This window comes from Macrotis lagotis, chromosome 5, assembly GCF_037893015.1.
Source record: "Macrotis lagotis isolate mMagLag1 chromosome 5, bilby.v1.9.chrom.fasta, whole genome shotgun sequence".
NCBI lineage: Eukaryota > Metazoa > Chordata > Mammalia > Peramelemorphia > Peramelidae > Macrotis > Macrotis lagotis.
This window is the reverse complement of record NC_133662.1, coordinates 254,536,514-254,563,781: the sequence shown is the minus strand read 5'-3', so window position 1 is coordinate 254,563,781 and position 27,268 is coordinate 254,536,514. Positions and strand designations below refer to the sequence as shown.

The 27,268-nt window shown below is 38.6% G+C and overlaps 1 protein-coding gene across 1 annotated transcript; it reads right to left on the bottom strand.

Moving 5' to 3' along the window:
* Window positions 1-1,610: 1,610 nt before the first annotated feature.
* CCL24 (C-C motif chemokine ligand 24) lies at window positions 1,611-11,317 on the bottom strand. Its single transcript, XM_074189446.1, has 3 exons — window positions 10,978-11,317; window positions 9,752-9,869; window positions 1,611-8,025 (listed from the first exon to the last, which is right to left on the bottom strand). The coding sequence occupies exons 1-3, from the start codon at window positions 11,048-11,050 to the stop codon at window positions 7,851-7,853; spliced, it is 366 nt and encodes a 121-aa protein (XP_074045547.1). The 5' UTR covers window positions 11,051-11,317; the 3' UTR covers window positions 1,611-7,850.
* Between the last annotated feature and the right edge of the window lie 15,951 nt (window positions 11,318-27,268).

The following is a 27,268-nucleotide window of genomic DNA, read 5'->3' as shown; positions in this document are numbered from 1 at the left end:
AAAAAAAATGAAGGTAATAGTCTTTGGTCTTTGTTTAAACTCCACAATTCTTTCTCTGGATACAGATGGTATTCTCCATCACAGATACCCTAAAATTGTCCCTGATTATTGCACTGATGGAATGAGAATGTCCATTAAGGTTGATAGAGAAAACAAGTTATTTGATATAGTTTATAAAGGCATAGTCATGCAAAACATTTCATGTTGTAAAAAGAAAACATAGACCCCCCAAAAAGAAACCTCAAGAAAAATAAATGTAAAAGAAGATTCAATCAGGATTCTGAAAACCATCAGCTCTTTCTCTGAGGATAGATCCTTTATCATAAGTCTTCAGAGTTGTCGTGGATCATTGTATTGCTGAGAAAAGCCAAGTCATTCACAGCTGCTCAGCCTACATTATTACTGTTACTTTGTACAAGTACATTTCACTTTGCATTAGCTCATATAAGTCTTTACAGGTTTTTCTGAGAGCATCCTGATCATCATTTTTTTAAACCTAATTTTTTTGCCTGACATCTTTATTTTTAATTGATATTTTTTTCAATTATATGTTTGAAAGTTTTTCAACATTCATACACATGCATATTTATTTATAAGTTACAAAATTTTCTTCCACCCTCCTTTCCCACACCCCTCCCCTCAGCAAACAGTCTAGTGGACATTGTCCATGTACATTTGTTTTTAACATGTTTTTACATAAGTCATTTTCTGTATGAAGAATTAAGACTAAGGAAAAAGAAAGAAAATTAATAGGATAGGAAGGAAAAACAAGAATTTTTAAAAGGTGAACATAGTGTTCATTCAGATCCTGTGGTTTGTTTTTGTTTTCTTTCTCTGGATACAAAGACATTCTCCATCCAAGATTCCCCCAAATTGTCCCTGATTGTTGCACTTCTGGAATGAGCAAGTCCATTAAGAATAATCATCACCCCCATATTGCTGTGAGGGTATGTACAATGTTCTGGTTCGGCTCATGGATGTGGGTGATGTTATCCTTAATAGGTCTCCCAGGGCTGTCCTAGCTCTTTGAACTGCTGAAGGGAGCTGCATGCATCAAAGTTGAGCAACTCACTATGTTGTTGTCAATGTATACAATGTTCTTTTGATTCTGCTCCCTTCATTCAGCATCAGTTCCTGTAATTCCATATTTCTCTAAAAACTGACTATTCTGGCTATGCAACTAAAAAAGCTATGAAAAAAGAACAAAATAAAGACACCCTATTAAATATCAAGTTAGATTAATAAAATTAAAAGCAAGAAACCATTGATCTAATAAATAAAACTTACAGTTGATTTTATGAAAAAAACAATAAAATCTTCAAGCCTTTGCTTAGTCTGATTTATAAAAAAGAAAGAATACTAAATTGCCAGAATCAAAAATGAAAAGGGTGAAGTCAATACCAATGAGGAAGAAATTAAAAAGTTAATTCAGAGCTATTTTGCTCAACTGCATACCAATAAATGTGATAACCTGAGTGAAATGAATGACTATTTATAAAAATACAAACCACCAGATTTTTTATGGTAATAAATATTTTATTTGTTTTCCTATTATATACAATAGTCATTTCTACCTATCACTTTTTCTGTTAGACTTTGAATTTTACAATTTTCCCCCAACATTCCCTTCCCTTCCCCACCCCCCATTAGGCAGTCTGATAATCTTTACATTGTTTCCATGCTATACATTGATCAGAATTGAATGTGTTGAGAGAGAAATCATATCCTTGAGGAAAAAAAAAATTGAGATAGCAAAATTATATAGTATATAAGACAAATTTTTTTAATTGAAGGTAATAGTCTTTGATCTTTGTTTTAACTCTTTAATTCCTTCTCTGGATACAGATGGCATTCTCCATCGCAGATAGCCTAAAATTGTCCCTGATTGTTGTACTTCTGGAATGAGCAAGTGCATTAAGAATAATCATCTCCCCCATGTTGCTTTTAGGGTGTACAATGTTGTTCTGGTTCTGCTCATCTTGCTCAGCATCAGTTCAAGCAAATCCTTCCAGGCTTCCCTGAATTTCCATCCCTCCTGGTTTCTAATAGAACAATAGTGTTCCATATGTACATATACCACAGTTTGTTCAGCCATTCCCCAACTGATGGACATTCACTCGATTTCCAGTTCTTTGCCACCACAAATAGCTGCTATAAATATATAAACCACTAGATTAACAGAAAAGGAAATAAAATACTTAAATAATCCCATTTAAAAAAAAAGACATTAAAGAAACCATCTATAAAATCTTTAAGAAAAAGTCTCCAGGTCCAAATGAATTTACAAGTGAATTCTACCAAACATTTAGGGAACAGTTATTTCTAATTCTACATAAACTAATTTAAAAAATAAGAGGAGTTCTGCCAAATTCCTTTTATGACACCAATATGCTGCTGATACCTTAACCAGGAAAAGTCAAAACAGATAAATTATTGACCAGTCTCCCTAATGAACACTGATGCAAAAATCTTTTTTTTTTTTAGATTTTTCAAGGCAATGGGGCTAAGTGGCTTGCCCAAGACCACACGGCTAGGTAATTAGTGTCTGAGGTCGGATTTGAACCCAGGTACTCCTGACTCCAAGGCCGGTGTTCTATTCACTGCGCCACCTAGCCGCCCCGATGCAAAAATCTTAACTAAAATTTTAGCAAAGAAATTAAAGCAAGTAATTACTAGGCTAATGTACCATGTTCAGGTAGAATCTATCCCAAGTAAGCAGGGATGGTTCAATATTAAGAAACATTCAACATAATTAAACATATCAATAACAAAACCAAGAGAAATCAAATGATTATCTCAATAGATGCTGTAAACGCCTTTGACAAAATATATCAATTCCTATTAAAAACACTAGAGAGTTTGGAATAAAGTTTTTCTTAAAATACTAAGCAGTATCTATCTAAAGCCATCAACAAATATTAGATGTAATAAGAATAAACTAGGAGTATTTTCAATAAGATAAGGGTTGAAACAAGGATGCCCATTATCACCATTACTAACCAATATAGTATTGAAATGTTAGTTTTAGCAATAAGAGAGGAAAAAGAAATCAAAGGAATTAGAAATGGCAATGAGGAAGCAAAACTTTCATTCTTTGAAGATGATATGATGGTATAATTAGAGAACCCTAGAAAATCATCTAAAAAACTACTTTAAACAATTAACAACTTTAACAAAGAGGTAGATGTAAAATAAACCTATATAAATTATCAACTTTACTATATATGAATAACAAAGTCTGCCTCCTAAGACAAACCCAGAAACTGTATGAACACAATCATAAAGCATTTATCCTTTTCTTTTTTTGCAAGGCAATGGGATTAATTGACTTGCCCAAGGTCACACAGCTAAGTATGTATTAAGTGTCTGAGATCACATTTGAACTCAGATCTTCCTGACTCCAGTGCTAGTACTCTATCCATTGTACCACTTAGCCATCCCACAAAATACTTTTCACACAAAGTCAGATCTAAACAATCTGAAAAAATGTCAATCCTCATGGTTAGGTCAAGCTAATATAATGAAAATGACAATTCTACCCAAATAAAATTACTTATTTAGTGCCATAGCAATCAAACTACCAAATATCTATTTTACTGAGCTAGAAAAAATAGTAACAAAATTTATCTGGAGCAATAGAAGGTCAAGAATATCAAGGCAACTGATGACAAAAAAAGTAAAGGAAGGTAGCCTATCTCTACCAGATCTAAAACTGCCCATTATTTCTTTTTTTTTTTGCAAGGCAATGGGGTTAAGTGACTTGCCCAAGGCCACACAGCTAGGTCATTATTAAGTATCTGAGGTCACATTTGAGCTCAGGTCTACCTGACTCCATTGCCAGTGCTTCATCCACTGCGCCACCTAGCTGCCCTGCTCATTATTATTATTATTATTATTTTAGGTTTTTGCAAGGCAAGTGGGGTTAAGTGGCTTGCCCAAGGCCACACAGCTAGGTCATTATTAAGTGTCTGAGACCGGATTTGAACCCAGGTACTCCTGACTCCAGGGCCGGTGCTTTATCCACTACTAGCCGCCCCCTCATTATTTCTTAAAGCATTCCACCTCAATTTGTTTAATCATTCCCCAAATGCTGGGAATCACTTCAGTTCCCATTGCCTTGACACCAGAAAAGAATTGGTAACCTTGTACATATAGGTTCCTTTCCTTTTTGTTTCTCATCTCCTTTGGGATACAGACCTAGTAGTGGTATCGCTAGGTCAAAGGGTATGCATGGTTTTATAGCCCTTTGGATGTAATTCCAGACTCCTCAGCAGATTGCTGAATCTATTCACAACTTCACCAATAATGCATTAGGCTTTAGGGAAAAATTATTGCACTTTTTGGACCTATTAGTCAATCCAATAATACTACCTTATGATAGCCTCAGAAATGACTTAATTTGCAATCTCCAACCAGTAGTGAGTTAGAACTTTTATTTGGTCCATCTTTTGCTGGTCCAAGAATTGCACCTCTATTAGTACAATGTGAATGGCCCAGCTCTTCCTCTTACTCATGACCCTAGGTCTGAAAACCAACAAAATGGAACTAGGATCTTACTTCATCATAGCTCATTGGAGTATCCAGGCAACTCCCGCCTACTCTGAACACTCTAAATTTTCAAACTGTACATTTCCTCCAAGAGGTGATGTCTAGGACTTAGGGAGAGTGTCTGTGTATGCAGAGGGGAGGGGTGGGGGGGGATGTGAAAAAGAGGTCCCAGAGATTGAATTGAAGAGACTTGGCCATTATTATGAGAGAGAAGGAAGAAGGGAGAGATCCTACACCCTTGACAGACAGAACCCTAACTCCATTCACTGGGACCTAGACCTAGCCTATAGAGTTGCCCAAGGTGGCCTCATTCCAAAGTACTCTGTAAAAATGGTAATGATTCAATGCAGCCCATCTACGTTACTGGCAATACCATTTAAAGCACACTGGTGAGATGCCAAAAGTACTTCGTTCCCTTTCAGTCACTGAACCAGGGTCTACAGATTGGATGAAACTGGGAAGGGGTAGAGAATATTCCAACAGATGAAGAACTGATCTTCTGGGGAAGTAAGACTCTGCCAACATTTCATGAGACCCTCCTAACCTTCTTTCCTCTTTGTGCATGGTCTTCCCTCTCTGCTGAACACTTCTGATAGAGGTCTTCATCTCCCCATTAGGTTGAGGGGACCTGCCTCCTAGAATGGCTTCCATGTCTACAATTTGAGATACAAAACCATTAGGAATCAGGTCCCCAAAAATAGAGCAGGAAATCATATAACCTGCAGTTCCACCTCAGTTCCAAGGCTCCTGTACTTCTGTGAGAAATACAGTCCTTGGCCCAAGGATATTTGTCCTTGAGTGGACACTTAAACCTCAGTTTCCCCGCCTCTACTCAGCTCTACCTTCATACAAGCTGGGGAAGTAGAGGCCGCTCAGATCCTAGCTCAGCAGAACCAACTCCCCACAAACCAGCTGATACTCCAAAGGCTAAAGTCCTCTCCCCACCCTCCCAGAAGCCACCATTTTGCAAATCAACAATTTCCTGGGACTAAGAGCAACAGGGGTGATCTAAATGTTCTACTTTTAGCACTTTAAGCAAAATAACTTTTGAACAGTGCTGAAGGAGGGAGCTTTTCAAATAATAGCTGGGGACAGCTAAGTAGCAGTAGATAGAGCACCGGTCCTAGAGTCAGACCTGACTTTAAATCTGAACGCAGACACTTAAATACTTACTTAGCTGTGTGACCTTGGGCAAATCACTTAACCTCATTGCCTTGCAAAAAAAAACCAAATAATAATAGTTAGGTTCTTAGAGCACCTTAAGGTTTGCAAACTGCTTTCCATGTATTATTAAGTGCTACTATTAGCTTGATATTATAGATGAGGAAATTGGACCATAGGAAGATGATGTGACTTGCCTAGGGTCCCACAGTTTGGGAGTGTTTGAGACATGATTTGAACTCATCTTCCTGACTCTGAGTCCTGCAACTTTAACCACCATGCCACCTGATTTAAAAGGGAGCCCTTTGGCAAATCCTTCCAAAAAATGAACAGTTCCCTCTTTGCTAAGCTGGGAAAATCAGACTTTCTGATTATCTATCAGAAAACTTCTAGTGGAAATATACCTGTGGACTTTCTCCCATCCCCATTTCAGCCAAAGTTCAGTTCATTTCAGTCAATAACCATTTATTAAACAGTCATCCAATAAAAGGTGCTAAGCTGGTCACAGATACAAAAATGAAAGGAGATAGAGGCCTTAACCTCAAGGGGCTTACAAAAGGGATAAGATAAATACATAAATAGCTATAATATAAGTTATAATAAGTTACAGAAAGTAAGCCCATTCCTCCCATAAATGCTGAAATTCCATTCCCTCACATTGTCCTGACTGGACTTCAGTTTCTTCATCTGAGACCCTTGGACAAGGTCATCTCCAGCCCTTGTCCTTGGATTATGATCCCAACTCTAACATTTGTTAGCTGTGTGACCATAGGGAAGTCACTTCATCTCTCTCTGTCTTTGTTTTCTCATCTATAAAATGATAGACCCCATGATCCCTGAGAAGATAACTTTTTATGTCCCCCAGCTCCAAATTCAAGGTAAACAGCTAAATGGAACTGTCCAAAGTAAGGCTCCTTGAAGCTCTGACCCAAGAGTCTAGAGAGCCTCTCTCCCCCTGACAACATCTGACCATTGCTCCAGGCATATCAAAAACCCAATGTCTTTGCACATTTCTTTTCCATCTAGTCTTGTGTTGTCTTGGGAGTGAGACCATCCAGGGTGGAAACTTCCTCCAGTGTTTCAGGGCAGCAGTTCTTTTGTCTTAGAGAATTGTGTGGGGATTGTTAGAAAAAGAGCAATTCACCCAGGGTCCCTGCCCATATGAAGCAGGAATGGGACTTGAACCTAGGTCTTCCTGACGCTAAGTGTGGCCCTATATCCATCAGACTACACTTTCTTTCATTCTGCAAATGGTAGACAATCAATAATGTTTATTATTACTCTGTGGCAGACACTGAGCCAAGGGCCTCTAGAAAAAGAACTTTTGAATTGGGGCCCCCAAGTCAGGCCACTGTGTCAAGAGGGGAAAGATTCCACCCCCCAGTAGTGCCAGGAGTAACCAAGACATCCCTTCCCAGTGAAATCCTCATCTCCCCTCCTTCCCCCACTCCTAGCTTAGTACTAGGGCCACTATTACAGAGCATGGAAAGCAACAATCTTCACTGACAGAACACTGGACAAGGTAGGAAAAAACCGTTTATATATCTATATCTATATATCATCTCATTTGGTAACGAGCATAGGACATTTCACTGGAAAAGACTGGAGAGATCCGTCAGTCAGGTCCTGCTCTGAATCCTAGCAGTGCCAGCTCTCTGACCTTGGCTGACTTTCTTCAAGTCTCTAGCAAATGAAGGGGATGGACAGTGGCTCAGTGACTCTCCATTTTTATTTTTTTATGTTTTTGCAAGGCAAATGGGGTTAAGTGGCTTGCCCAAGGCCACACAGATAGGTCATTATTAAGTGTCTGAAGCTGGATTTGAACTCAGGTACTCCTGACTCCAGGGCCAGTGCTCCATCCACTGTGACACCTAGCCACCCCGGCTCAGTGACTTTCAAGCTGCTTCTAGCTCTAAATCTGTGATTCCATTAATTTTAAAAGGTAGGATGAAGGGACCTGGCTTAGAGAGCAAAAAGGACTTGCTCAAGGTCTCTTGGGCAGTAAATGGGCATCTGGGAGCCTGGGAGATGCAAAGTATTAGTTGTCCACTCTGTTGATAACCCAGATGAGAGGAGACAGAAAGACCTCCTTCACCTATTCCATTCCCCCAGGAAGCTGACCAGTTAGATGCCATCCCACCCTAGCGATCCATGGTGGTACTGTTAGAATACAGCTTCCTGATGGGTTTTTTCAAGGCCTTTGCCCCAGACCCCTGGGAGACCTTGGCCTTCTTGGTATCTACTATCTTTGTAAGATTCTTGACCCACTGCTTTGTGGGGTCAGCACAGACTTGACGGTTTCCTTTGGTGATAAAGCTGTAGGGGAAGAAATAGGAGTGATTAGAGACAGATGGAAACTTGGGGATATTCAAAATTTAATTATTTCATTTCATAAAAGAGAAAACCTAGAGGAAAGAGAAAGAAAAGGAAAAGAAAAGAGAAGGAAGAAAGACAAGAAGAAAGGAAGGAGGAAAGAAGAGGAAGGGAGGGAGAAAGGAAGGAAAAAAAATCACACATTAAAAGATGAATATCTTGGGGAATATATGATAAATATGGAAAAAGGGAACTTGATCAAGTAATGAACCAGAATAAAAGCCAGCATTATTACCAATATAATTCTGATAATTATGATGACCTCAAAATCCTAACCTTGGATAGAGAGGAGCATGCAGCACAATAAGGAGGAAGAGAAGAGAGTGGAAGATACAAAGAAAGGGAAAATGTAAAGGAAAGGACTAACTTCCTGGTCTCCAAAATCTCAAGTGGATGGCCCCTGACCACTTCCCAACCAAGATTATAATGGAAAATTATTGCACCAATCCACAAAATGAAATCTGGAAGTGGTGTAGTAAGAAACAATGCCACACATGCATTGCTCATGAAGACTTTATAAACAAGAAGACAACTATGAAAATTCCTGGGAGGCAGATGGAAAAGAAGCTCAGGATCCAAGATCTGTTAGGGACTTTTGAGTTCATTGAATCCATTTTACAGAGAAGATAAATTAGCATAGAGAATTAGATCACTTGCCCAGGATCATAGTTAGTAAGTAGCTGGGGTGGAATGCAAACCCAGACTTTCCTAACTTTAGTTCTCTGTCCTCTGCAGCAGAGATTTTATCTATCAGTCACTAATTGGGGACTTGAAGCAAGTCCATTGTCCTCTGGGTTCAATTTTCTCAGTAAGAGGAAGGGGTTTAAATAATATTTCTCCAGGTTTAGGAATCTACAACCAATTCTTTTTCACTGGGAGTATGAGGAGGGACAGTATCATGTGGGGCAGGTGCCCCCTGGCTCCATGGTCCAACCAATTCTGAGGCAGAAGAAACCTATCTATGCTGGCTATCCCCAGTCAAGGGACCCAATGGACAGATCAACATTTACTAAATACAAGCTCTGTGCTACACAATGGCAATAACAAAGGACCTTGGATAAGTCACTTAAACTTTTTACTGTTTCATCATCTGTAAATGAGGATAATAATAGCACCTCACTCCTGGGGCTGTTTAGAGGATCTTATGAGATAAGAGAGATGCATAAGTGACACACAGTTTGTGCTATATATTTGCTAGTGGTTATTATTATTATTAAATGAGTGACACTGTTCCTGCCCTCAAGGAGTTTACATTCTAATGGGAGAGAAGAACACATTTAGAGATAATAGGGAATGTGATGTAGATAAGAGAGGAGTATTTTAGGCATGGTAGACAGCTTGTATCATGCATGACATGGAAGAAGGAGACAGATATTATATGGAGGTCTCAAGAAGACCAGTTGAACTGAAGATATTTGGTAGTTGTGTGGACCCTGGATTGAAGAGGAGAGACTGAAGACCACTTTGGGAAGCCTGGAGATCTTTTAGAAGACTGAACTAAGGTCTAAACTAAGATGATACTCATTTGGGGGTGGAGAACAGAATGAGTGAACAAGATGTTGAGGAGGGAGCATCAAGACTAGGCAATGAATATGATTGGTTATGGAGACCAGAAGAGTGAAAATGAGAGATAAGAATGACTCGTAGACCCAAGACTCCAAGCACTCACATCAGTCCAGGCATGGAACAGGCACTCTGGTTGGTCACTTGGTAACTGGCCACCAGGTTTGCAGGAATTGGCTTCTGTATGTAGTTCACACAACAAGATGAGGGAACGACTGCAGCTCCTGGAAGAAAGAATGACAGAGTTTCTTTCCCTTTCTTTCTCTGTGTCTCCTTTAGGGGAGTTTTAATACTCAGACCCATGGCTAGGACTTCAATTTAATTCAGCAAGAAGCATTCATTAGGTACCTACTGGTTGAGGGATACTGGAAATATACAAAAATGAATGACACCAAATAATACTAAAAGAACTAGGCACATTCATTGACAGCCTTTTAAAAAATATGTACTTTTTCTGTAATCTAGAGAGGAGAAATATAGTCCTACATAGTCCTTCAAAATACTCTTGAATTTCAACTTTTCGCTATGGTCCACAAGTTGCTCATGAAAACAGAAACCTATCTTTGAAAAACCAACATTCTCCCTGACTTGTTGCATAGCAACAAGACCGCTAATACAACAGAAAATACTGGAGAGGAGCACAGTGGGTATGGATCCACTAAAGCTTGGAACAAATGATCTGTTGGACCCAGAATTCAACAGCAAGAGACTGATCTAATGGAGACAACAATCAAACCCTTCTCACAGCAAGGTAAGTGGGAAAGTGCCTTGCAAACCTTAAGGTGCATGGTAGTAACCATAACATCCCAAGTCTACTCTTCCTGCTCTTCTCCCCTGCTGTCCACTGACTTCTCTTTCCTCCTTTCCTTCCCTGATTCTATTTGACATCCTATGGAGTCACAGATATCAGAAGTGAAGGGACCTTAGGGACTATCTAGTTCAACCATCTCATTTTAAAGAAGAGAAAATTAAAGTTCTTTTTGGATAGGAATTCATTCAAGGTATAAAGCAAGGTAATGATGAACCGCAACTAGAATCCAGGGCTCCTGACTCCAAGTCCAGTTATTTCCTCCCTCTGCATTGCTATAGCAAGGCATGCCATGGACCCTGCCCTTGCGCCCCTGCACTTAGCCTTTCTATTCCTGGCTCTTGCTACTCCTCTCCACCCCAATACCTAACACTTGACCATTCTACTCCACTCAGCTCCCAAGATCTCATAGGAAATATGCCAAGTATCACTGGCCTCTTTGCCTCATACTACCCAAATTTTCAGCACAGGGAGGGGAGGAGGGGAAAAGAGAGAAAAAACAAATAGAAGAAATTCAGTCTTACCTGCTGCAGAGGCAGTTGGACAACAGATGGCTATGAGGAAGAGGTGAAGGAGAATCATGATGGAAGCCTTCATGGTCTTGTCAGAGAAGAGAGAGGAATGGATCTGAAGATTTTTACAAATAATTATTTGTAAAAAAAAAAAGATTAAAACCAAACCAAACCAGGTAAGAGAACCCTAGGGAATGGGTTGTTCCTGCTCCTCTGACTTCTCACCAGTTTCCCCACTCCTTTTATAGCTGTTCAATAAAGAGGAAATATCTTTTCTTGTGAATTAAATAATCCACAGGGTCCCCCCTCCCCCAAGAAAAGGGAAGTTGGAGGTGGGGCTGAGTCAAGAATTTTGGAGGATGTTGGAAAAGGTCTAATCCAAAAGAGTCATTCATCTGTAGGGATTTTCTCTAGAGTTGGACTGGCTCCAGTTTCTTAAGCCATTGAAATCAAGGATAAAAAAACTTAGCCCCACCTTCTCTTCTTGCATTCCTGGCAGATACCTAGCAGACAGTCTTAATTAAATCAAGTTGACTACTTCTGGTTTGGGAAAGGTTTATAAATCTAGTGCTGGAAGTCATCTTAGAGATCTGAATAACTTGTTTTTTAGGAAGTTTTTGTTTCTGATTGTGATTTTTGAAGGCAGAGTTAAATGACTTGTCCAAGGTCACACGGCTAAGTATTACGTGTCTTAAGTAGAATTTGAACTCAGGTCCTCATGACTCCAGGGCCAGTACTCTATGGGAACAGTTTTTGAGGAAAACTGAGGCCTGACAAGGTTGCCCAAGGTCTCACAGGTATTAATAGAAGAGTAGACATTGAACTCTGGTTCCTTCTTCAAATTCAGAGCTCTTTCCACTCAACTATAAGCATTGACTTCTATAACTAACTGAAAGAACCTCACTTACCCAGCTAAAAAAAGCTTCCTAGGCTAGTTCCAGATTGTACAGACACTTGTAACAGGTGTTCCATATCCTAATCTGGTCCCTGCCATCAACTGACTTGGGTGACCTTAAATTGATCATTTCCCTCTCTAAGTCTCGGTTTCCTTCTTTTTTTTCACTCAATCCATTAAATGAGGGCATTGCAACAACTGGGACAGAGCTGGGGAGGTGGTAAAACTATGACAGAAACACAGAAGAATATTATTTATCTCCAAGGAATGATAGAGAGGAACAACTCAGAGAAAGATGAGAAATCTCTTGAGAAAGGATGCTGAGAAGAAAGCAGAGACAAAAGGTTAACCACAGCAATCTAAACCAGGGAATGACAGAGATGAATGACTCAGAAAAAACATGGGGGAATCTTGAGAAAGGATGCTGAGAAGAAAACAGAGCCAAAAAGACAAAAACCCAAGACTGGCCTCAGCAACATGACCGGGGCTAGTTGGGGTGAGGACAACAGAACTCCATCAATTACCACAGTCATTGTTAACACAAGGCTGACAAGGGTGAGCTCTCCCAGCCTTCCTTTTCTGTTAACAATTAAAAAATGAAATGGTTCCCGGAATGTACTAGTTTGACTAGGAAGTCTGTGGTATTAATACACTATACATTGATACTTTTAAAAAAATGCTTTTTTGAGAGTTTTTTTTTAAATAGGATAAAATAAGGGGGTTGGGGGGCTTAATATTATCCCTAATGTCTCAGTTCTGTAGAACTGTCTCCTTTTTACTCAGCCCTAGGGTATGGAAAGAGAATAGACTATGGGGTCAGAAGCCATGGGTTCAGATCCTGCTCCTGTTATTTACTAAGTGACCTCAAGTAAGGCTCTTAACTTCCCTTCATGAGCTTCCATTTTTTTCCTTTGCAAAAGGAAAGGAGTTGCATTACAGTTTCTAAGGTTCCTTCTAGACCTAGACCTATCCAGATAGATTGGGTTATTCTTAGTCAACAGGGTTCCTTCTTCACTGTGACAATCTGAGACCATCTGCCCTTACTTACTGTGTCTCTGGGTGCTTCTCTCTCCTCTCCCCTACACAGAAGGGACCAGACTAGGAACAGAAACTAATCAAGTATGTGTATAGAGAACCAACAGTGATGGAAAAGAGGCAACAGGCAGAAAGTTTAGGTCTGAGTACAGCCAGTCTGATGAGGAAGGTAGACAGACAGTCAAGAACTGAGTTTCTCTTTACATATACTGGTTGAACAAACCAATTAATCTCTGAGCCTCAGTGTCCTCATTGGTAAAATGAGATAATAATAGTGTTGTTGAGAGGATCCAATGAGGTAACAAGTCATAAAATGCCTTCCAAGACTAATTCAATTCTAAAGCTTTACTAGCTCAAATTACAAATCATAGAAATCATAGATAATTTCTTTAAAGATGATAATAGCAGTACAAAATGTCACAATTTTGGGAATGCACCCAGAGATCCTTAGGAAAAAGCAAACTCTAAACATTTTATCAACAGGAAAGGGAATGGATCAGTGAATTAGGAATGCAACTAAAAATACTAGAAAACTAAAAAAAAAAAAACCAAAACAAGCTCAGTTATAAAACCAAATAGGAACCCTGAAAAAAATCAAAGATTAACAAGAATTGAAATTTTTTTAAATTCAATTAATAAGTAAAACTAGGACCTTTTAAATATAATAAGGGGACAGCTAGGTGGCACAGTGAATAGAGCACCTAGAGTAAGGAGGACCTGAGTTCAAATCCGACCACGGACACTTAATAATTACCTAGCTATGTGACCTTGAGCAAGTTACTTAACCCCAGTGCCTTAAATAAATAAAAATAATAGAAAAGAAAATCATTAGCAAATTTTTTATTTAAAAGAAGAATAAAAAACAATTACAAGTGTCAAAAATAAAAAATTGAAAATTCACAAGAAAAGAAACTATTTTTTTTACTCAGCTATGCTAGAAAACCCCAATTAACTAAATGAAATAACTGAAGCTTTAACAAAATATGAATTGCTTAAATTAAGAAGACAAGTAATAAAGAATTTAAAGCCTAAGTATCAACCCCAAAGAGATCAGAGAAAAAGGAAATGATAGCTGATACATAGATATTCTTATAGCAACTCTTTTTTTTTGAGGGTTTAAAAGCTGGTAATAAAAGGGTGCCCATTATTTGAGGAATGACTAAATTCCAAGAATGTGTTAGAATGCTGTAAGAAATGAGGAAATAGGGACAGCTAGGTGGCACAGTGGATACAGCACCAACCCTGGAGTCAGGAGGACCTGAGTTAAATCCGGCCTCAGACACTTAATAATTACCTAGCTGTGTGGCCTTGGGCAAGCCACTTAACCCCATTGCCTTGCAAAAAACCTAAAAAAATTTTAAAAAAAGAAATGAAGAAATAGATTATTTCAGAGAAATAGGAAAAGACTTTAAAGAACAATGCAGGGTGAAGTAAGAGCACAATTTACATTATAATATTATAAGTGATTTTTTAAGGATAGTAAAGAAATTATGAATAAAATAGGCAGAATCAGGAGAACAATTGATATATTAATATCACTATAAAGAAAATATCTTTTGAGAACTATAAGAATTTTATCAATACAATAATCATCCAATGATTCAAGAGATTTGCTGATGAAAATACTATTCACCTCTTGACAGAAGTGATAGATTTATTTTTATTTATTTTTAAGGGTTTTTTTGCAAGGCAATGGGGTTAAGTGGCTTGCCCAAGGCCACACAGATAAGTAATTATTAAGTATCTGAGACTGGATTTGAACTCAGGTCCTCCTGAGTCCAGGGCTGGTGCTCTATCCACTGTGCCACCTAGCTGCCCCTAGAAGTGATAGATTGAAACATATATTTTTGTATGCTGCCAATGAGAGAATTTATTTTGCTTCATAGTGCATTATTGTTTAGGGAATTTGTTTTTCTCTTATTTTTCAGTGCAGTTGGAGTGAAAAAAAATCTGCTAGTTAAAAAAATGTAATAGGTGGCAGGAAAGCTACAGATGCAGAATGGTGACTATTTCAGATGAAGTCACTGAATTATTTTGATGAATTATATTACTTTATTACAAGAGACCTCATGAAATTGAATTTGTAAATGTATTAAAAATAAAAAACATCAATAAAACTTAAAAAATAAAATAAAGTGCCTTCTGTTATATATGGCTCATGAATGGGATAAAGTCTGATATTTCTCCAGTAGAATATGATAGATTAGAAATAGTTGAACTGTGTGTTATTCTCTTCTGCCCCTCCTCCCCTGACAAGCCACCAAAATGTAAAGAGTAAACTGACCCTGTCTTATCTGGATTGAATTCCAGATATTTCTGCATTCCTTGTCCCTGTCTCTGTTTGAATTATATGCTTTTTCTTTAGATTAATTTGCACATCTAGATTGTGAAGACCACATTCCTCACTAATGAGGATGGGTCAGTTGGGGGGGGGAGCAGGGGTGGGGAGGATTTTGGATTCCTTGCTCCGGTACCTCACTCTCTCTCTCCTTGTCTTAAGGCAGAGTGGGGTCTGATTCTCAAGAATTGAATAAAACTTTTCTCTTCGTATCTTGAGAAATCTCTGAATTTTATTTAAGTGGGTAAATTTATCTCACACACTCATGAATACTTAGTCCAAAGTGATGAAAATAGTTTTTATGAAGATATGTTAATAAATAGCACAACTATTTCAAGGTGGGAGAGAGGGGTGGGGAATCCCAGAAATGGAAGGACTTTTATGCAGTTTGAAAGACTTTGTTCCTGCTCCTTCATGCCAATCATAGTCTGGGGTCACAATCTAACTGATGGTCCCCATACATTTTCCCCTCCCTGCTCATTATACTAAGGAGCAAGAACAGTTATCTCCTTGAGAGAAGATTCAGACCCTAGGTTAACTTAGAAATAGGTGGAATAATCTCATCAGTTTTTTTAGTTATGTGTTTTGTTTTTTTTGCAAGGCAATGGGGTTAAGTGGCTTGCCCAAGGCCACACAGCTAGGTAATTATTTAAGTGTCTAAGGTCGAATTTGAACTCAGGTACTCCTGACTCCAGGGCCAGTGCTCTATCCACTGCACCACCTAGCCACCCAGTCTCATCAGTTTCTGATCAGATGGAGGTTAAATCTTTTATCTTAACTTAGTACCTGCCCATAGGCAATATAGGCAGAGCCCAGTGTTTGTAATGTAAACTAGTAACTATCCCTTCTCAGTCCTCTGGAACCCAAACACCCATATATTCCTCACACTTTCCAAACTTTAGGGTACAATAAAAATGTCAATGATGATCATTTTTTATTTTTTTCTAATTACATATGAAGATAATTTTCTTTTTTTATTGAAATTTTATTTCATTTTTCCAGTTATACACTATGGTAGTTTTTCCGACTTTCATCCATTTGCAATCTATGTGTCACACATTTTTCTACTACCCTCCCTTCCCTCCCCCATCCCCTATGGCAGGGAACAGTCTGGGAAAAGCTGTACTATCCTGTTTAACATATTTCTATATTAGTCATGTTGTAAAAGAGGAATTAGAACTAAGGGGAAAGGAAAAAACATGAGAAAGGAAGGAAAAAGACTTTTTAAAAAAGTAAACATAGTATGCATTCAGACTGTGGCTTTTTTCAGGGTTGTCCTTGATCTCTGAATTGCTAAGAGGAACTTCATCCATTGTGGTTGATCATCTCACAGTGTTGTTGTTAATGTGGATAACGTTCTCTTCGTTCCGCTCCTTTTACTCAGCAGCAGTTCATACAGGTCTTTCCATGTTTCTCTAAAATCGACCTCTTGGGATTTCTTATAGAACAATAGTAGTCCATAACATTCATATACCATGCCTTCTTAGGCCATTCTCCAGTTAATGGACATTCCCTCAATTTCCAATTATTTGCCACTTTTAAAAAAAGTTGCTAGATGATTGTTATTTTGAAGTAAATTTATTGTTTTCACTTTGAAAATTCTGCCCCAAAGAAGATACAGGAAGGCACCTCGTCCTTATTTCTTTGCAGGATAGTTGGGGGAGGGGGCAGAAAGACCACACTGCATATAATATCAGACCTTTGGGGATTATGTTAATTAACTTTTATCTTTTTTAAAAAAAATTCTTCAGCATAAAAGATGGCCATGAGAGGTGTGTGTTTGTGTGTGTTTGTGTGTGTGTGTGTGTGTGTGTGTGTGTGTGTGTGTGTATTTGTAGTGGAAAATGCAGGTGATATGACCAGAAGATTTGAATTATAATCCTGCTTTTTTGATATTTACTGTGTGACTGTGAATGAGTCCTTTCAGTCTCAGTTTTTCATCTATAATTTGAGGGTGATGACAGCACCTCTTCACAGGATTGTTCTGGGGATCAAATGAGATAACAGATATAAAGTGCTTTGGAAACTTGAAAGAGCATGTAAAACACTCGAGGTGGTCAGACACCATGGGAAAAGTGGGCAGTAATAGTTGGAATCCAGAAAGCCAGAGAGAAGAAGTGGGTAGCCAAGAATTATTCCCACCTCCCATTTGAGGATTTACCCACTACACTATTCTCCCTACCCCTTGAAGGAGTGGATTCAGAACTTAACAATAAGAGTTAACAATGAGAGATTGGAGGCTGGGGAAGGGGGTGAAGTAGGAGGAGAAAGAGAAGAAAGAACTAGTTAGAGAAGGAAGAAGCCTGGGGCATAGGATATGGAAGAAAGAACCTAGAAATAGTATCAGGAGGACCTCTGCAATTTAAATAGACCCCCAAAATTTTCATCTTATGAGATAGATGGGTATCTGAAGAATTATTCTCCCCCCACCCACATTTTATAGATGAGAAAATTGAGGCTTAAGGAGGTGATGTAACTCTCCCACAGTCTCAGAGCCCAGGCTAAGAACCAATTTCTGGATCCTACTACATGGGGGTGTATGATCTTGAGGACATTTCTTCCCACTCAAACTTATTTTCTTCATATGTAAAACGAGATGGGATGGGATCACTTGTATAAACATGTCCATGTCTGAAGAAAATGTGGAAGAGTTGAAGGAGAGGATTTGAAGAAAGGGGAGAGAAGAGAAACAGCTGCATCGGAGCAAGGGGAAGAGCTGGAATCTCTCTTGGGAGCTGTAATCTGGCCAACTCCACAAATTGGCCTGAAGAGAACTCACACTTATTCTGTTGAACCCTGGAAGGCAGAACCAGAGACAACCAGTGGAAGATAGTGGAAAGGCTATCTCTCTTCACTAGGGGTTTTTCCATATCTAGAAGTTTTCATGTACAGACTGGAGGAGCATCTGCTGGAGATTTGGCAGTAATTTTTTTTTTCGGCAGTAATTCTTTAATGGGCATGCTTAGACTGAGTAACCACTGAGGTCCATTCCCATCAGTGGTCCCCTATGACTTCAAGACTTTATTCTCAGCATTAGAACACCATGACCCTATGCCAATGTCTCAGTGATCCTTCTTCCTCCATTCCTGACACACTGAACTTTCATTTCAGACAACCTACATTCTCAACATTCAGTCCCTATCTCTGACTGTGGAAATGAGTCACTTCCATGGAGTTACTGAGGATACACGGGAAATTGGAACTTTTATTTTCACAAGTGCTTCCCCTGTGCCACTTCACTTAACTTTCCTCTAGGGAAGTTTTATGCTTTATCTTGCTTTCCTGTGGGTGAAGGAGGGTTCGAGTCATGTTTGCTGATTCATAGCCTGAATCTTGACTTAGTATTCATTTCTCCTGAGGAGTCCAAACATACATCTTCCTCTCACCCCCCAACTCCCAACACCTGTCTCTGTTCCCCTTCCCTCACCTTTCCTTCATCCTTTTCCCCCTGGTTCCAGGAAGATCCCACCCAATAAATGTGGTTATTTAACTAGTGATGTCACCTTGGGTGGGTCATTCCATCCTACCCTCTCCTGAGTGATTGCCAAGTCTTCCACCTCTAGCTCTATGATAAAAAGGTTTTAGGAAGGTGTGATCCATATGACCTTTTCAAGGGGCTAAGGGCAGGGCAAGCTCTGAGGATGGGGTTTCAAAAAGAAAATTAGTGATTTCTTCCTACTCCTTGGTGCCAGATATTTCTAAATGTGATCCCCTAAGAACATACTCCTTTTGTCAAACAACTATGGAGGATTAGTTTTATGTGACTATTAGTCAAATAGCAATCACTTATCCAAAAATTTCTCCTCTGCCTCCTTGTCACAGTGCCTGAAATCACACCATTAGAGCTTAAGTTCAAAGGATCACAGATTTTGCCCCAATTGCCTCACTTTATAAAGGTAAATGATATTCCAATAGCCCAAGTCCTTTGATTCAAGAGCAGGGATGCTGTTCACTGTGGATCTTGAATTTTTTTTCTGTCTGTCAGAATCCTCTATGGAAAGGAAATGATCAGGGATGCACTTTAATGGGGACTATGTATGACAGTATCTGGGAATAATGAGACTCAAACTAGCTACCTGATTTGGGTGGGGGACAAGAGGATGGCAATAGAGGGAAAAAGTTATATCTATTTTTAAATGACCTATGGATGAATATTTTATCTTCTCTAAGAGAAGTTCTTTTAGGATGAAGATTGTTATTTTTACTTTGGGTCTCCAGTTCTTAGTCCAGGGCCTGGCAACAGTTGGGAGGTGGAGATTACTATTCTCCTTCACTTCTGCTCTTAAGAAAAACTTGATTGAAGAACTAACTATAATTTTTATCATTATATCATTATAATTGCTTCCTGGTTATGACAATGGTGCCTCTGCCCATTCCTGCATCAGGAAATGGATCTACTGCTTTTCTCATTTCCACCCACTCCTCCTCCCCTCCATCTCTATCACCCTATCCCATCCCATCCACAGGCCCTTATCTAGCATAAAGCTGAGAGCTGAGCAGAGAAGAGAGGCATCTGGGGTCTGGCAAGAAGTAGCGGTGAAGGGGCAGCAGCAACATGCTTCTCTCACATGCTCTGAAATCCTTGTGCCCTGTTCTAAGAAAAAAAAACCACAGTGATGAAGAATCCCTTTTCCCTCCCCATCTGGGGCCTGAAGCCCTCATGCACCCTCTGTGGATCCCCACCCAGTCTGGTCCTTTTTGGAAAGTCTCCCTGGCTCCTCTTCCTGCCCTGCCCCCACCACCATCAAAACATATATCTTCTTCTCATCCCCCAACTCCCAATACCAGTCTCTGCTCCCCTTCCCCCACCTTTCCTTCATCCTTCCCACCTTGGTTCCAGGAGGATCCCACCCAAAAAGTGATTAGTATATTTGCCCTTCCAAAGGTTCCCACATTGGTCATGATTATTGCCATCATTAGAAATTTTCACCTTGGTTTAGAGAACCCTCTGTGAGAAATTCCTTTTGTAGATGAAAACAGGCCCCTGTTCTGGAATTTCCAGCTGAAAGGGTTAATGGGTCTGCCAAGGGTCACAGAGCCAGTATGTAACAGGCAGAGCTTGAAGGCAGATTGTCCTAGCTCCGATGAAAGCCTTTTATCCACCATACTACCTATAGTAATATACTACTACCTATAACAACAGTAATTGTTATTAATAAAGTTATTGATTTTGTTTATTTCATCACCTTCATTTCTGAATATATCTTTCCTACCATCCCCACCCAAGGAACCTTCTCTTGTAATACAAATTAGATAAAATTAATCATAATAGCAATAGCAACTCATGTGCTAAAAAGATAGGGGGCACAATGGTGAACAGAGCAGTAGACCTAGAGTCAGAAAGACTTATCTTCCTGAGTTCAAATCTGGTTTCTAACACTTTTTGACTGTGTGACCCTGGGTAAGTTACTTCATCCTATTTGCTTCAGCATCTGTTGCAGTATCTTTGCCAAGAAAACCAAGTAAGATCACGAAGAATCAGACATGACTGAAACTACTGAAAAGCAACCACACACATGCTGCCAAGTAGAAATGTTGGCTAAGCTCAAGTGAGTCCTGTCTGGAATCAAGCAATTCTATTCACCGCAATGACTGGCAGGAAGTAGCAGTGAAGGGGCATCAACAACATGCTTCTCTCTCATGCCCTGAAGTCCTTGTATCCTGTTCTAGGGAGAGAAAACCATAGTCATGAAGAATTCCTTCTCCCTCCCCACCCAGGGCCTTTTCTCCTCACATCTCTCCAACACCTTCTTCATCCCTTCACACGTTTAAACAGAAGATGTTCCCTCTTACTTTACTTTCCTTTTTTCTTTTTTTAGGTTGGGTTTTTTTTTTTTGCCCAAGGCCCCACAGCTAGGTAATTATTAAGTGTCTGAGGCCGGATTTGAACTCAGGTACTCCTGACTCCAGGGCCAGTGCTCTATCCACTGCACCACCTAGCCTCTTACTTTACTAAAAAAATAGTCAATCAATCATTTGTTGTGGATTCCCTCATCTTTTTTTTTTAATAGTTCAAAACCATTTGACATTGTAAAGCGAAGGAAGGGAAAGGGGTCAAATATGTATTAGATACTTGAACCAGACTCTGCACTAGGCTCTTTATAAATATTAATCTTTTTTCTTCCAATCTTGAATATACTTGTATCCCAAAGGTTTCATACATTGATTGAGCAGGAGTTGGATCATCCTAACTGTAGGGGGTTCTTCAAAGTTTTGTTCCAGGACCTCTTTTCTTCTCTCTGTACTTCCACTTGGTGACTTCTTCAACCTGCATGATCTGACCATAGTCTCTACAGCGACTGCATAGGTCCTCACTTAAATCCTATTCCCTTGCTAGTCATCGCCTTTCTGACTCATGATCCTCTTCAAGAACAAAGGACAAACAATATGGTCTCTGTGTTCAAGACTCCCAGTTCGTTGTATACAACCCCAAGTTCTTCCATGAACTTCATCCCAAACTGACTGGTAGATTTTTCTAACTTTGTATTCCAAAGACATTTCAAACTTCTTATCTTCCCTTTTCATCTCACTGACCCCTCTTCTGCACTTTCCTATTTCTATTGAAAATACTTCCATCAGCAAATATAGACAAGACACAAGAGGGAGCTTAATATGAAGGTAGAATATATTATAAAGATGGAGTCAATGGGCAGAAAAGGAATGTGCTCAGAGAAAGGGAAAGGAGAGGGAGAATGGGCTAAGATGTTTCACACAAAAGATTAAAAAAAACCTTTTGCAATGGAGTGGAAAAGGGGAAGGTGAGGGGGGATGAGTGAGCCACCATTCTCATCAGAAGCGCCTCAGAAAGGAAATAACATACACACTTAAGTGATAGAAGAGAGGGAAGACTGTGGGAGAGAGTAGTCAGATACAACACACTTTTGAGGAGGGACAAGGTGAAAGGAGAGAGAGAGAATAGAATAAATGGGAGTGGGGAGGAATAGAATAGAGGGAAATAGAGTTAGCAATAGCAACTGTGGGGGAAAAAAATTGAAGCAACTACTCTAATGGATTTAAGATAAAGAATGTGATCTAATCCAGAGACAAAGTGATGGTATCTGAACACAAGACTGAAGAACATTTTTTTTCCCCTTTTTCTCTCACTTTATTTTTCTTGAAGTTTCTCTGTCTTTGGGGGGGGGGGGGGATTAAGACTATTGTAGTAATGTGAAAAGAAATAAATAAATTAAATGTAAAAAAAAAGAAAAAAGAAAACACTTTCATCATTCAGTCATCCCATAGCCATCCTTGACTCATCTACCTCACCCTACATTTCTAATCAGTTGCCAAAATTTGTCATTTCTACCTCCACAATACCTTTTGCATTAATCCCCTTCTCACTATTCACAGGGCTAGTCCCCAACTTGCTCATCAACTCTTGCCTAATTCATTGCAGTTAATTCCTAATTTATTTCCCTTAAGACCCTTCTTCTGATCAATCTTCCACACAATTGCAAGGGGATTTTTCTCAATCTGACCTCATCAGTGCTCTACTAGAGAAATTCTAATGATTCCCTAGTGTCTTTAAGATCAGATATAACTCTGTCCTTTCCAAACTGTCTTTCTAGATTTATTATACATTACCATCTTCACATGTTCTACAATTCAGCTAAAGTCCACACACATTTATGAAGTGACCACTGCTATGGGCTATACCTGTACTAAGCCCTAGGATGATGAAGATGAAAAAGGAACAAGTTTGACCTCAAAACCTTGCAATCTCCTGGGAGGCAGGTGGAGGAGGGGAGATCAGTTAAGTGAATGCATATTAATTGGGAGTAGGTTAGGAAGGCCTTTTTTTAAGAAAGATTTTATTTATTTTGAGTTTTACAATTTTTTCCCCTATTCTTGCTTCCCTGCCCCCACCCCTACAGAAGGCAATCTGTTAGTCTTTACATTGTTTCCATGATATGCATTGATCTCAGTAGAATGTGATGAGAGAGAAATCATATCCTTAAGGAAGAAACATAAAGTATAAGAGATAGCAAGATCAGACAATAAGATATCAGGTTTTTTCCCCTAAATTAAACATAATAGTCCTTGATCTTTGTTCAAACTCCACAGTTGTTTCTCTGGATACAGATGGTATTCTCCATTGCAGACAGCCCCAAATTGTCCCTGATTGTTGCACTGATGGAATGAGCGAGTCCATCAAGTTTGATCATCACCCCAGGTTGCTGTTAGGGTGTACAGTGTTTTTCTGGTTCTGCTCATCTCTCTCCACATCAGTTTGTGCAAATCCTTCCATGCTTCCCTGAATTCCCATCCCTCCTGGTTTCTAACAGAACAATAGTGTAGGAAGGACTTTTTAAAGGAGATATTTGGGTTTAGTCTTCAAGAGAAATGGCCATTTCTCTGCCTCTTGGACAAGGCTGAGACAAAGAGAAAGATCATCCCAAGTATGGTTAAAAACCTAGACTCACCAATTTCTAGAGCCTGAAAGGGCTCTTTGTCTAAACTCCTACTTTTGCAGATGAGGAAATTGAAGCCTGAGGAGTTGAAATGACTTGTCTACAGAAAGCATTGAGCTGAGGCTTTCACGACTACCTCTAGAACTAGCTTTCTTTCTATTTCTTTCACAGTGATTCCCTATTGTTATGCCCTCTCTATGAATGTCAGGAAAGAACCATGGAATGAAGATTATCTAGACATTATATAGTCTAGACTATCCCAAACTGGGGGGCATGGAATCCTGAAGGAGTTCCTTGGCTAGTAGTGTATTTTTTCATTCTTCAATATGAGAACAAATCTGATCACACTGGGGTCCACAAACATGTTTTGTGTAAAATAGAAATCCTCATTCTTTAATAAATTCAAAATATTAAAGATTGTTTCATTTTTTAAAAATTAGTGAGATTTTCTACTTTTCATAGCTATGAGTAGGAGACATATATTCTTAACTATCCAAGGGAAAGAGGCTTTGACAAAAGATAAAATAGATCATGTTGATGACATGAAATTAAATAGCTTTTGCAAAAAATAAATAAATACATTCATGATAAGAAAGCTGTTAACTGAAGGGGAAAATGTGTATATAAAATACATCTGTCTAGTAAGAGTCTGATGACAAGGTATACAAACAACAAATAGAAATGGATACACTCAAAAGCAGTTTCCCTTTAGATAGTCAAAGGATAGACACAAACAATTATCCAAAGAACTGCCATCTCTTAACAATTAAGAATGTGGCTAACAAGAGTATTGCAAAAGAGAGAATCAGAAGATGACAAAAATTGCCAAAGACAAGAATAGTTACACTAATACTTTATTAATTTTTTCTTACAAGAAAACCACAGTTATTTTTGGTTTAAAAACACTATTTGGAGCATCTTTATTAATTGCATGTAAATTTTCCACAGATATGAGGCTAAGGAAAGGATTACTTAACTCTTTTTCATAAAAGTGAAAACTACTAAAAGTAAGGAAGAATTTCAAAATATGGTAGGACAGATGTGGCCTTAAATACAGAAATAATACATTTGGTTGTCCTTTATACAAGGGTCTCATCAGAAGAAAAGCTGAGATGCACTTGAATGTAAAAAATAATTCCTTTTTTTGTAAGTTGAGTCATTTCTAATGTGATCAGTGAAATCTAAAATTATTGAAGAAACAAAGATTCAGGTTTCTGAGCAGCCCTGGGACCTGATCTGCTCAATTTGGCACAGGATCTTGAATCAAGGGGGGAGACAGATTTTTATTCCTTGGAAAAAAACAGTTCCGAAGATTCCAACCAGAATACAATATTAGATGATCTGATTGCTAGTTGGAAGAAAGATTAAGGGCTTTCCAGGATGGGAGGGAAAGAGAAAACAGGCAGAATTCCCTGAAATTAGAAAAAGAGATGTTCTTCTTCCCTAGTATCTATATTCAATCAAAGGAACAAGGAAACTAAGTGATTGATCAGTATGGAGCCAGTTTTCAGATAAGACATGTTGGTTACTTTGTGAAAAAATTCCTTGAAGCATCAATCTTCAGATCTGCCTGGATTTCTCATCAGCATAATTTAGGTCTTTGGTAGTGGGTTCTACGCAAAAGGAGAGATGGTCCAGGTTTCAAGTCTCTTAGGACTATGTTCAAATAATGTAATAACGTTTTCTCACATTTCCCATAATTGAGTAAAATCTTTTCACAAGACAGAAATTGGACAAGACCCAGAATTGAATCACTACAAGAAGTTCAGAATGGTTCACTTACTCTCAATTCCCTTAGGCATAAAGAAGAAACATATTCAGATTACTATGCTACTTTTTTCTTTCCTTTTAAGGATAATCCGATTTTTATGAACCATATTTCAGTGGTCCTTTTAATAATACATTTAGCTATCCTTTGGAGCAAGAAGCTCATTAGGAGAAAAAACTGAGATGGTTTTGAATTTATGATCTTACCTCCTTTTGAGGGGGGGAAATGATCTCTAAGTCTTAGGCTGGAAACACATTCAGAAGACCACTTCTCTTTTTTTTTTCCTTTTAAGGATAATTCTGATTTTACAACTGCACTGTTTCATGGGGTATCTTAGCTTTGTTAGTTTGTTAGGAGTTGTCTTAGGACCATCATGCTGAACTTGCTTTCTGCGAAAGGACATGTAAGACTTTTTATCAAATACATGTGATGAATATCCTCACAACTTCCTTTTTTTTTTCATAAACTTTTCTTTTTTCTTTGACATCTCGCACTTCCTGTGGCCCAGATTGACATTTAGCTTTATATATATAATAATAATATTAGCTAGCATTTATATAGACCTACTATGTACCAGGGATGGCTAAGTGCTTTGTAGTATTATCTCATTTGATCCTCACAAGCACTGTGGGAGGAAGGTGCTATGATTATTTCTATTTTACAGTTGAGGAAACTGAGGCAAATAGAAGGCAAATGCCTTTCGCAGGTAACCAAGTTAGTAAATGTCAGAAGTTGGATTTGAACTCAGGTCTTCCTGACTAGCTGGCACTCTATCTACTATGCCACCTAGTTGCCTTAGGAGGTATATTAACTTCTCTCAGACTACTTTCTCCATACTCCTGCCTCTGTGCTTGTGACAGCTAACACAGCCCTAGGGAATTCATTCTAAATCATTTGTACTTAGTTTTCTGCACTAATCACTGAAAGTCTTGTAAGATTAGGGATATTTTGAGGGATAAGGGAATTAAACTTTCAACCCCTTCAAATTTAAACTCTTAATGATAATTTTTCATAACATGGAAACCAATTTTTAATCAACTCATCATGTATTAGGTAAAATTATTGGTCTTTCTTTGAAACAAAAACTTTCTATTGAAATGGAATTAAAAAAAATCATAGTCACTAAAATGGATGACTTCCTACTATTCCTATGTAGGATAAAGAGAGATATACTTCAAGGAAGTCATTGAAAAAAAGAAAGCCTCCATGTAAAATCAAAATAGTTATAGGAGTTCTTTTTTTTTATGAGAGTTAAGAACAAGAAGCAAAAGGAGGTAATATTGACTTGGAAGTGACTAAACAAGTCACGGGGCATGAACATAAAAGATTATTACTGTGCTAAAAGAAATTGCAAGACATGATGAATAATGGACTTAAATGAATAGATTCTAAGTAGAACAAAAAAAATGATACACAGAATGACTGAACTATATATAAAAAGAACACCTGGCCATCCTTCAAAACCAAATATTGTGAAATTATAAAGAATAAAACTTGGCCACAAAAAACCCCATACACTCCCTCCCCTCTCCAGATCATCTGTGACAGGTCAAGTTCCAACAGGCAATATGACTTAGATCAGATCATTTTGATAGTTTTTAAAATTTTTATGTATTTTAAACAATAACTTGCCTAAGGTCACACAGCTAGGCAACTATTAAGTATCTGAGGTCGCATTTGAACTCAGGTCCCCCCGACTCCAGGCTTGGTGCTCTATCCCCTGGGTCACTTAGCTATCGCCTTATTTTGATGTTTTAATTAATTTTTTTTCTCTTCTTTTAAAAAAATTATTTGATCACTCCCTAGGGAGAAGAAGAATGGGATACAAAGGGAAATCTAGGAGTTGTAAAAACAGA

Excerpts from the sequence above, each read along its gene's own strand:
- CCL24 (XM_074189446.1), bottom strand. The coding sequence starts at position 11,050 with ATGAAGGCTTCCATCATGATTCTCCTTCACCTCTTCCTCATAGCCATC. Across the intron at positions 9,870-10,977 it reads TCCAACTGCCTCTGCAGCAG|GAGCTGCAGTCGTTCCCTCA; the intron begins GTAAGACTGAAT and ends TCTTTCTTCCAG. Across the intron at positions 8,026-9,751 it reads TGTTCCATGCCTGGACTGAT|CTTTATCACCAAAGGAAACC; the intron begins GTGAGTGCTTGG and ends CTTCCCCTACAG.